Source organism: Linepithema humile, chromosome 1, assembly GCF_040581485.1.
Source record: "Linepithema humile isolate Giens D197 chromosome 1, Lhum_UNIL_v1.0, whole genome shotgun sequence".
Classification (NCBI taxonomy): Eukaryota; Metazoa; Arthropoda; class Insecta; order Hymenoptera; family Formicidae; genus Linepithema; species Linepithema humile.
Window position 1 is genome coordinate 45009251 of NC_090128.1, and position 12788 is coordinate 45022038.

At 34.7% G+C, this 12788-nt stretch overlaps 1 protein-coding gene across 7 annotated transcripts in view; it reads right to left on the minus strand.

The window, feature by feature from the left end:
* The window catches only part of Trpgamma (Transient receptor potential cation channel gamma), a 102639-nt gene that overhangs the window by 43199 nt on the left and 46652 nt on the right, over nucleotides 1-12788 (minus strand). For all 7 annotated transcript variants that reach the window (XR_001100214.2, XM_012361854.2, XM_012361852.2 and 4 more), the window contains one exon: nucleotides 413-696. Coding sequence is in view for 6 of the 7 variants with exons in the window: in XM_012361848.2 (XP_012217271.1) it covers nucleotides 413-696 (284 nt within the window). In the remaining variant the exon portion in view is untranslated. The remainder of the gene's footprint in view (nucleotides 1-412; nucleotides 697-12788) is intronic.

The window sequence follows — 12788 nt, forward strand, 5'->3', positions numbered from 1 at the left end:
TTTTTGTTTTAGTTAAAAAACGATTCTAGGGATAGAAACACCTTTCGAAGAAAATCCGATTTTTCATATTACATTTTTGCTAATATTTTTGAAACCATAAAAAAAATTATTTAAAAAATTAAATACAAAATATTGTGGTTTTTAACATTATAATAAAAAATTAAAAAAAATAATTTTTTAAATTTTAATTTTTTAATATTTTTATTTAAAAAATTTTTATTATTATTTATTATAAAAAACCAAAGGTGAAATAGCTTTTTCATTAGGTTCATATGTATTATATTTCTGCAAAGTTTTAGATTTTTTAGAATTTTCGAGTTCCTGAACCTTCCTTGTTAGATTTAGTTCCGCTCGTTGAACAAACGTTACTTTCTTCAAATGGCGCACGTAAAACTTTATAGTTGTTCAGTACCTTAACTTTCTTGTCGATTTCCGGTCGTTCGAGTAAACTAGTCGTCTGCTGTTGTGCGACATGCAGCGGCGGTGGAGGCGCCTCGGGGTCGAAGTTCACATGCTGCCCGGCGCCTCGCAGGAAGCCGCCGGCGACGGCAGTGATTCGACCCCTCGTTGTGTCGGCCGCCATTCTCAAGGGAAAGTCGTTTGTACCACCTCCGCCTGGACCGTCTTCTTTACTAACGCCTTCACCAGGGGTTCTGCCGCCCCTGGCGAACTGCTCCTCATCTTCGTACGCGCTTTCTGAAACGCAAAAAGGATGCCATCGTTATTACTCCGTGATAAAAAGCGTACCTATTAAGTCGCTTTATACGAATTTCATATCTCAAGAGTTTCTGTTTTATGAAACATTCCTGTAAGGTAAATAAATGTTCAATATTACATACTACATTAAAGAGATGATTTTGTTGCAAAAATATTCCTCAACTCCTTTTACGAGATATTTTTCAAATTATTCTTTCTAAATTTGTGAGAATGATTAAAACATTCAAACACAGGATTAAAAAATTCATGTAACATTACTTTATGATTTTACATATGACGCAACAGACACAGTTTGTAGTGTAAATTTTAATCAAAATAATATTTTATGCAACTCAAGGTGTTCTACTGAAATGAAAGCTTTCAACTATTATTAGCAAAAGTGTCGAGCGACAAACACAAGCTTTTCAAGTCGCTGAGAATGAAGATTTTTTCTTGAATTAAGTTTCCAGGCAGGAGAAATATATGTCAAATTGTTTATAAATTCTTTTCGATTTTTACTTTCGCCATAAAGAAATTGAAGGCGTCGTCGATCATGCAAATACCGATTGCGCAAAAAATGTCCACCGATGGAGCAGCGATATGATGGACAACGCACAGTGGGCAAAATTAAAAAAAAATGGACAAAAATCGATAACTCGGTGAATTCTGTAGTAAATTTTTTGAAAATTGATATTCTTAGGTTGTTTTGGACGTAGATTTCGAATTTTAAGTCAAAATCGTCAAATTCGAAATAATCGATTTAATATGACGAAATATAAAAAAAAATTGAAATGTATTTTTTTTAAATTAGATAATTGCTTTGATTCCAATATCAATGAACGCCGAACTATAACATTACGCAGTTATGTAAAAACATGAGTATAATCGGTATGATCTGAGAGGTCGGATACTTTAGATCCTACAAAGTAATAATATTTTTGTAATCGTACATAATATACCTACATAACAGTATATAAAATCGTACAAATACGTACAAAACGTAAATTGAACAGTTTGCCAATCAGTACTTATTTCACTACAATCACTACATTTTCAGTTGCGAGTTCTAAAATTATCTTTTTTTCAACCTAGCGGACAAAATGTAAAATTTATAAAAACGATAATACAAGTAAAATTCGTAAACATGCAACAGTGGCATTTAAACAGTGAGAGACAGTCCAACAATATATTTCGCTTATCAAAGCAATATTATTTAAATATTAAATATATATCTATTTATTAATAACAATTTGTAATTAACTTCAAAATTTATGTTATAAACACATATATCAAGAAACTTGATTTACATAAACCTTTACATAAGTCTTTTCAAAAGAAGATCTTTCTCGATCCTCATCCTAGTATATGATTAATGACCTTTCAACGGGCAAAAACGGGCAAACGGGATTTTGTTTTTAATTTAAAGGACACTTTAAGGAAAAGATTAAGCCTGGTTTTGTTCGGGCATAATTGGTCAAACTTATTAAATCGCGCATTGAAAGTCGAACTTTCTTTACGCAAAATTGAATTAATAGCGCTAGTTAATTATTTACAAATTAAATAATTGACAAATATATTACAAAAAAATTTTTTATTGATATAATATATAAAAAGCTGTATAAGTAAACTTTTGGGCATTTTTTCCACGCAACTCTAACTATGTATGAAAAATTTGAACAAACATGAAAATATTACAAAACTAAAGAAACAAGCGTTAATAACAATACTTAAATATAAATATCAACTTATATTTCATAACATTTAATATATTTTATTTGTTTTTCACAAATTTGAAGGTGTTCTTAAAGCTGTAAAATAATTGATTTCATCAATTTTAACAAATGTTAAAAATCGATTTTTGTCCACGTTTGCCCACTGTGCGACGTGAGGCTGTCTTTGATGAACTATTTGAAGGAATGATGGATCAGAGGACGCACTCTCTTTTATTGGCCGTGAGCAAACGCACGCGCGAGCTGAGCATTTGTAGCCCCTTTATGGCGTGGATCCATCGTGTAATTCTCGGAGAGAATGGTGCAATCGACACCCAATAACGAACCGATACTCGTAATACCGTCGGCGTTTTACGTCATCCACTCGAAGCGGAAAGTTTATTCGATGAAAGTCAACGATTAACGCGCGACAACCCCACCCCGATGAACAGGCAACGAACTTGCGCGCCAGCATCGGAATTGTACCGACAAATAAAATGAGGTCTGCGGTGCTTTCATCGTACATCATCCGCGTGATGTCTGTACCAGCGAGCTTCCCTTGCGTCAATTGTAAACTACGTAAATTGTGCTTGCCAGCTGCGTTTCTTGCAACGCGCGGCGTGCGAACGTTTAAATACCGCTGCTGATAAAAAAAAGAAGACGCAAAAATAGAATAACAATTTTAAAAATGCAGTAAACGAAAAAGACTCTCTTTGATGTAGAATCACGAGAATAAAAAAGAGGCCGCTGACAAAGCGCAGTGGTAGATACGCAATTTATACGGGAAATAGTGTCCAAAGCATAAAAAGTACGAAAAAAAAAAATGTTTAGATTTTTTCCGCGAATCTTTTTTTAATCATTCAGAAAACAATAGAAAATAATTTTAAATTCGCTCTCTTATTATTATCGATTTTATGAGTAAAAAATTCCAACAGTGCCGAGATCAAATGCTTTATTCATTGCCCCTAAAAGTTTCGTAAATAAAGTTTAATAAATGGACTGCGCGATAGTTATTCGAGACTGGGCTGGACAATCGAAACCGACTATCGGTTATCTCATCGAATCGCTTGGTCGGCGGAGAAATAATCTCGTCGTTGTGCATCGTGTGCGCATCGTTCGCAAAAAATGATCCACGCTATTTATTGAGCAGTAAAGTTGGACGACAGCTCCGCTCGTGAAATAGTGTTAGACTCGGATTCAGCGAGAGCTGTCGAAAAACAAATGTCCTCGTAATTAATGAGTGCAGCGAAAAAATCGCTTTTCCCATTGCTCAATTCGTAAAAGCGGATGTACATTGCTGTAATTTGCGTGCGCAGTGCGAGCCATCTCGATTTCTTTGGATCCTATTAAGGGGGTTATCGCAATTTTTCAACAATTTAAGAATATTTTGAAAAAATTACTATGTATAAATAACATCATTATGTACAACATGTCAAAATTTCAGAGGACTCAGCTTCACCGAAATCGAGATATAAATTCTCAAAGTTGTGAGTTTTAATATTGAATCTTATGGAGGGATCGTTGTAAAAGGCATATTTTAAACAATAGCGTCGAAGCAAAATTTAGGAAAATTTTTAAAAACTAATATGTTATTAAGGATTGTAGTCACTATACTATAGTTGAATTTCAGGAAGCTTAGCTTCACGGTTTCCAAAATATTGCGTTTAAAAGTTCAAAACACAGAAAATTAGACGTTACATGCTATCAAGACGTGGCAACGTTGCGACTGCTGGCCGACGACACGTGAGATTTCCGCGGCAGAAAACATGTAGGAATTTTAAATATAATCACGCATGAAGACATTTATTTATTTAATATAGGCATAAGTATAGAGTAGATCAGAAAAAAAAATAAAAAATTATATTATAAAATAATATAAAAATCTTAAAAATGATTAAAATATATTAAAATACATACATATATATATATATATATATATATATATATATATATATACATATTTTTTTTTTTAAATATTTTAATTATTTTTTTAAGATCTTTATATTATTTTATATTTTTTTTATTTATATATATATAATATATACGTATATAAACAATTTAATTAAAAATAAATCATCTTAATACATAAATCTTTCTTTGAAAAACTAAAAGTGAACAACTAAAAGTGCGTTGTTGCCGGATCACTATTTTCTTACGCAATTGATAGTGTGTGTATACACAGACGAAACACTAGCGCTCTTGCACAGACAGTCAGTTACAAAAACTAATAGCGTTTTCGATTATACAGGATTTGAACGACCCAGGGTTGATCAATCACTATTTTACTATAAATGCAAGTCTTTCATTGGTGGAGAGGTTGCAATGACGTCATTAACCAACCCTGGGTCGTTCAAATCCTGTATAATCGAAAACGCTATAAGCTTTGGAAGAAGAGTGAGAAGTACGCAATGGGAACCAGGCGCGCGCAGCTCGCGGCACTGTATTTTTGAGGCGCATTGTACCACGATAACCCCCTTAAGGGGGAACACCACGGTGACGGTTTCAAAAAATCGATTTTTTTTTTGCATTTTTGTGATGTTTGGAGTCTTAAAAATATGTCCCTATAATATTATGGTGAAATTCGTAACGGAACTATAGTAAATATGTCATAGAGTAGAACTTGGTCAGATGCCGCTAGTAGAACCGGCCGCACGCTACCTGAAAAGATTCGGCAGTCTCCTTGATCTGTCTGTAGGGAGTTTTACCGGTATTCTTTTGTTGTCTACGTGCTTGAGTTCTATTGCTTCAGAAAACACTTCATATGCACCCGGATTGGACGCACTTTGGTTCGTTACAAAATTTTATCGTTTTATATGAACCAATTAGTTGTAAAACTTTAAACGCGTTTTTCTCGAAACCACGTTTTCGTAACTGGGCGCTCTCATATCTCGGCCAATTTTTATCTGAATAACTTGAAATTTGGACAGAATGTTTACAACAAAATTGTCTTCAGTTGCACGTACGGATTTTTCAATCGGATTATTAGTTTTTGAAAAACAATTAAAGAAGTAACGAATTTTTGTTGAAAAATCGAAAACTTTTTTTTTAAACAGTGCCATTTTGTCAAAAATTATTTTATCAAAAAATCCGTACGTGCAACTAAAACTACATTCATATACTTTAAATCACAATTTAAAAAATTTATTTCAGAGCTCTCGTTCAGATGCAGCACGAGCGCCCGTGCACCCATGTTTTTTCAGACGAGGTGCACATCAATCACCATAGTTATTATAAATATGAATATTATTTTATGAAATTTTTTTTGTAACATAATATAAGCATGTACTTTTAACATATATAGTTTATAAATTAAAGAAACTATTAGATAATAAAAAAAAATTCACGAAAATAGCCTTTTTTTTTCGGCCGTCACCCTGGTGTTCCCCCTTAATCTACGATTGTAAACACGAGAGAAATAAAGTACCGCCATTACGCGGCTTGTGCCATCGGGGTGCTGTTTCTCAAACCAAAGTTATAAAAGGCGGATAAATTTGTGTGAAATTGCGTGATTGTATAAAACTACAATCGAGATAATGACCAAGAAAGTGAGGGACAAATTACAGCGGTGAATAAGCATTGGATTTGTGCCGGTAGTGCGATGATATCGAAGCACAGCGTAACTGCGGCGGCAATAATAAGTTAGATAATGACCAAATTATAATGTATGAATAAGGGATGGGAAAGGTAAATGGGCGTAAGATTGCTGCAATAGGTATTGATTGCGCTTAAGTGGAAGCGCGGAGACCGAGCGACTCGTATCGCTAGAAGCCAATTTCGCAATTTCGAAACTGCGCATACAGCCGAGTCAATCGTCTAAGGAACTCAATTCTACAAAGGGGTAGCATCAAATTATCCGCCAGAACTCCCGCCAGAGCTCTCGCCAGAGCTTCCGCCACTGCTTCCGGCGGCTAGAGAGCAAAGCACCATCGTTCTCCACGTGTGGGTACGTTGTTTTAGTAATGAGTGGATTCTAAAAAGCTTAAGCTTCCTATCTCCGGTGTAGAGATATGCATACGGATACATATCAAAAGCTCGCGTTGCCGGAACTGTTGACTGCGCGCTAAAAATGCACGAGGAACCGCATTAATATTTATGAAAGTTATTAGCGAGCGAAATTCTGATCAAATTAAACATTTAACGCGAAGTTCGTGGAAACTGCAAAAGTCATGCTTCAAGCTGAACGTTCGCCATGTTGCAAATAATTTAATTTTACGCTGACTTTATAATGGATGTGAACATCTGACAGTTCGCCGATTAAGTGTAGTGTTGTATTCATCGCGAAGACTTCTCGGTTCTAAATTGTTAAGAAGGTTTCGCGGTGGGAAATCTTGTGGCTTACTTTGATGACTTTATTGCCACCGAGTGAGAAATATGATGTACAGCACCGTGATAAATTCCAAGTCCCGGAAGATGTTGAATCAATATTCCGAAAGTATATTTGGAAATGTTTCTTCCTCGCTTTCGTCGTCATACGAGATCATAACGCCAGGAGAGAGCGCGTAAAAATTGAATTGCAAAGTAGTATAAGGTTACAATGCTTCGAAAGCTGCTGTATACGTAATTTCATCACTTTAAAAGCATCAAAATATATAAAATTTTACCATCATTTCTTACCTTCGGTTGTTTATTTCGCGATGCTCGCAACACTGTTGTATATTGATATTGCTTTTTTATGCAGTAGATTCGTATGCATCAAGTTTTCAAATATATTTTGTCAAACGCAAACTTTTATGACGATAAATAAACTATTTAGTCTCACAAAAGATCAACTTTTAATTTTTAGCTTTTTGTACTATCTGTCCAGCTTTCTGGCTTCAAAGGTTTGTTAAAGGAGAGTTATTTGGTCGATAAATTACATGCGCCGCGGGATGGAATGAAACGCCAAGCTCAAGCTTCGCGGTTCATCGACAAGTTGGTAATGGAATTACTCGACCGAGTTTCAAAATCTGTCACTTAATCCGAGCTGAGAACCGCCTAAATCTGCAAGATACACGATAAATCTGTTTGTGATGGATTACGCAATGTGCCGAACTTTGTAAAGTTCAAAAGCTTTTTGTATATTGCAAATGCCTAGACAAATATTCCCGGTGGAGTCCGATCCATTTTTAAATTATTTTGTCCCAATTTTTACCGCACTTTATTCCTTCCCCTTTTTTTCAGCCGTCATCTCGAACGCCAAATGTATAATGATAAAAGTTAGCAAGAGCAAAACGGTTTGAAAAATTCTAGTAAAATTTACACTCTCGATATGCGAATCAGAGCAAGACTGTAATGTGAATCCGAAACGAGAATTTCAGCTTCGCTGACTCGGAAGAGAGAAAATCGACATCGGATGCATCGGGGCTGCTGCAAAATTTCTTGATCAATAGATTATCCGGCGCCGGCACGGGAAGTACGATTCAAAACCGCATTCCGGTTCACCAGCGGAATTGATAATGGAATTACTTCATACCGAGTTTCGAAATCTGCCACTTAATCAACGATCAGGAACAAGTACGAAGTAGTAGCCTACGCGGGTGGTCGACCTCTCATATGCCGTTGCACCTGTTGCACGCCATCTCATACCTGTCCGATAAATAATTTTACAGCATCGACTACGACTGCCTGCACCTGCATATGTCCGCGTGTGTGCGAAAAATGTTGTTTATCAATGCCACGAACAATTCTATTGTGTACACTCGACCGGAAAAACGCATTGGGAATAATATACCGACATTCTAAACGCTTTAAAGTATGTTTGGATCGTCGAGTATCTAAAGAAATACGCTGGAAGAACAATAAAAATCATAGTCCGTATTTTAAACGGATTTGTCAATCGTTGCGATTCATTTTGGAATCTTTGTTAATTCCGCTTATCATAATTTCATATTGAATAAGTATTATACATTCGTCACAAATTCGACTATAAATTCAACATCACCAGAAACGGATATAAAACAGAAAATGCAGCACAAAGATATTGAAATGCATTGGCGGGAATATCCTGTCATTTTTATCAATATTAAAGCGCAAATGCCGTTAGATACCTTTGCTTAATAAAAAATAATTTGAAATAAAATTCTATTTTAAACTTTTATTTATACAAAAATTTTATCTGTATTGACAATGATTTTTATAGGATTTTTCAGAAAATAGTCAAAAGAAATTGATCAAAGGAAATTTCAATACTTTTTTATAATTACGTGGATTAATGTCGCATTAAAAATTGATCTATTTTTAAAGTAAAAAGTTACGGATAAATTGTAAATTCTTAGGAAAACTGTGTATAATGTGTTCGAGTAAGCCTTTAATAAGCTTGAGCCGAGCACTTGCGTGTGTGAACAGTCATTCTGATCTATATCTGCACGCGAGGAATTGTCGGCACGAATGATAAGAAACGTTGTTAATTACGGCAATAATAGCCGGTCGAATGGTTCTTTTGCATCGCCAACGTCCGCTCGCTGATTTAGGAACGCATTATCGAGTGAGGCGTGGCAACGTACAATGCAGAATTTCGTGTGCTTCGATGCACTGATCATTTTTTATCCTATTTCTCTCTCTTTCTCGCTCTCTGCCTCTTTTAGCCGTGCTCTATTTACTTCTCTCGTTGCGGAAAGAACTACGGAATTCGCATTTCTCGTGCGGAAGTTCGATTTTATCGGTTGGACTGCCGGAAATGCCGTTAATGAGACTTCAAAGAGAATCGCGGAAGAACGGGGCAACGAGAAATTTATCGAAGACGATTTTGTTCCCCTCGCCGATTGACTTCACGATCGAGTTTTCGCAGCTCTGCTGCGTTGGCACACGGACAGACTTTAATCCGATGAAGCAGGAAGAAAGTGCAAAGCGTCGTTATTACTTTAGCGAACAACATTGCGAAAGCGGTCGACTACTTTCGACCGATGTAAACTAGACGGGGAACGAGAGAGGTTTTTCAGATCCGCATTGCCCGCAGTCGCTCTGTTTGCACAAGTTCATCGTGATTCAGTGAGTTTCCACACAGTCCAAATTAAATTTCGCTGGCAGACCGACCCGTTTGCAAAAACTGTGGTAATTTATGTAATAGACGTACAACAAAGCGGCCTGGAGTTATGGTCCAACTTTTGAATATGTACAAATAAATAAACAATAAGAGCGGACTGTAAGTGTTGCCGACAGTGATGAATAGAAAAAGATGAAAGATAGAATCGTTTATTTATTCATTTTGAAAATAACGAGGATTGCACGCGGCAGCCTTAAATCAATTTTAGATGGATACTTTATTTTTCTGGAGCAAGTCACGAGAATAATATATACATCTGTAGAGGTTAAAATTAAAGCTTGATGCAAGAGGCGATTCGATTATTTACGCTTTAAGATATCCACTTAATCAAATTCTCGCGGAATTTAATCCTCTGTGCTGCAAGAAGCACAACAGCATATTTTTGAACGAGTCTCACAGGATTTCGAAATTATTGCACACCCAATAACCGGATAATTTGTTCATGCGTTCTGGTTTATATTTCCCTAATTACATTACGACGTAATTACAACGTAGAAGTTACAAAACAGGTCACATATGTACGGAAATGTCGCATTTTCTCTCTATATAGAGAGACAACATTTTCGACAAAGAAATTGCACACACAATAATTGAAAATGAGCAGTTCGTTATATAAACATTTTATTATGCTAATTAATTAAAACGAGCTACTATATTACATTCAAAATTATATATACTGAATGTTTTGTATAATTCATAAAAAATTATAATCGTATATTATAATCAATTTTTTCAAACTAATTTAACTTATTTAGCAATTTTGACTTATTTATTTTACGTAGAATTATTATCGATCAAGCTAGGCCATTAGTTGTGAAATCCTTTATGTATATAGCACAAGCTTTTTAGATGTATTTCCACAAAGTCCTTTCTGTCAGCGATCCTTGTTACACGTTGTACGATATCCACATTTTCGGTCGCTGATAATAGTAACGACTACGAATCGCGAATGTGTCACAGGATCGAGAGATTTTTTCACAATTCCGGCAGAATCCGAGGATCAGTGAAATATCGTTCTGAGATCCGAATCGGCCTGCGAGAAGGAGAAAAGCAAAGGAGACAGGAGTCGCGGGAAATTACATTGAATAGAAACGTAACAAGCGAGAATAAACAGACGGCGGCTTAAATATACGAAGCCGAAGCTTTTTACGGAGTAGCGTCCTTTATCTCATTTGATACTTCGAGCTTGAGGGGAGAGGAAAAAAAAAGAGAGTGACGAGATATAACACGACACTGTGAAAGACTGGATCTCTCGAATGCTGTTTAAAAGGTACGGAAGAATTCTTCGCGTTCACTGCTACGAATTTACGCGCAAAACACTTTATCAAGGTTACTGCGGCGTGTCATGCGGATATGCAGGGTGTTTAAAAACAGGACCACGCGGCGGCTACATTCGCGATTACTGTCCTCAAATGTTTGAGAGTACTCGCGGCTACATAATTCAACCGCAGCATTTTTTTCCATTCACTTTATTTATCTTATTATCTGTCCATTACAATTCTTGCATTTTTCTCCTCTCACATATGCCTTTTTTAATTATTATTCCGCAAATAGTGTTCGGTAAAAAGTGCTCGTACATACGCTCGCGTTGAAATATAATTGCTACAAAATAAAGAAAAATACAATTATTTGTTCAATTTTTGCCGCGAGTTTGCCAGGTTGTATTTCGTTTATTTTATCGCACTAATTATTTTGTTACACACGGAACGTTAACAAGCCGAATATACGCGCGAGCATTTCTCAATTAAGACACATTTTCGATACAGCTTTGTATTTGTGTCATCTCAATTATTTAACGACTATGTAAAACACGTTTATAGCGGAAATCCACAAAGATATTCCGTCGATATCGTATGTTCTATCGCGCGTCCCCATTACTCGATAGATGTTCATTCAAAATTGAAATCCTGCCAGACTATGCGAGCTTCAACACGTTCTGTCGTTTTGTAGAGCGTCCCCGATTCCGCCGACCATTCATTCCCGCTTGTGTAAGCTCCGTGCGATCTCTCTTTTCTCTCGAAAGTTGATCCTCGTTAATCTTTTTCTATCATGTACAAAGGTGCGCGATGAAATTATTGTGGTGCAACACATGCCATTTTCAAAAAACGCTAAAACAACCCAAGTCGAAATTTAGCACCTATATTGAACCTTAATCTTTTATTTTGAGGTAGGCATAAGAGAGTCAAAGTAGATGTTATGCATTGTATCGTATGTATATAATAGCACCTACTTTGGCGCTACAATATGTCCGAAATTTCCTTTTTTCCTGCTAAAGCTTCAAAGCAGGGTTTAGTTAAAACCCTCCGTTGACCCGCTTTAGACCCTGAAAATATATAGATTCCTTTTTGCCAGCACTACTTTTATGATATTATCAAGAAATTCTAATGATTGCAAATGTTCACAATAAAGAAAAATACTAACGATAATTTTTAATAGCATACAATTTAAAAATATCATTAATCAATACCATTTAGTTGAATTTTATTATCTTTTGAAAATTTGTAATTATTAGAAATTTCTTGATAATATCAAAATATAATATCAAAATTCAACTATTGAGTATTAATTTCTAATATTTTTAAAAATTCTATGTTATTAAAAATTATCATCAATTAAAATTATATAGTTAGTAATTTTTTTTATTATTGTGAAGATTTTTGCAATCATTAGAATTTCTTGATAATATTATAAAACTAGTGCTGAAAATCCATATACCTTTGTGATTATATTAAAAATATTAAATTAAGATATTAAATATAAAATAAGATACTAAAAACATTACATAATATTTATTGAATTAAATATTATTTATTAAGTATATGTAATACATATAGTTAAGAGTATATTATTAAGTATAGTTAACATGCGTTAAAACAAGTTCAGACAGAAATATTTATACAGAAAAAGGTCCAAATTAAGACTGAAACGTTTGATAATATTGTATCACTTAATAAAGCAATAATCAAAATACAACCACATTATGCATATTGCTCGTATAGTTTTTCATTCTTATTTGAATTTTAACGAGTACATCTAAAATAGTTAACATTTAATAAAAAAATTAATTTAAAAAAATTTTTTTGCGCTGAATCTTTTTCAGATATCATATCACTATTTTGAAGAAGGAAACGGAAAGGTATCAATATTAATAAAAGTTGGAAATGCAACGAATTAAATATTTTTCTTTATAATTAAACATTATAATAACTTTTATAGGTCGAATTTATCTAGTATATATACATATATATACTAGATAAAAGTTCGAGGTTTAATGGAGGAGTTCTCGCAGTAATACAATCTATTTTGTGAGGCTCTATAGGTTTAAAGTAGTATTTCAACATCAAATTATAGGAGATCAAGTT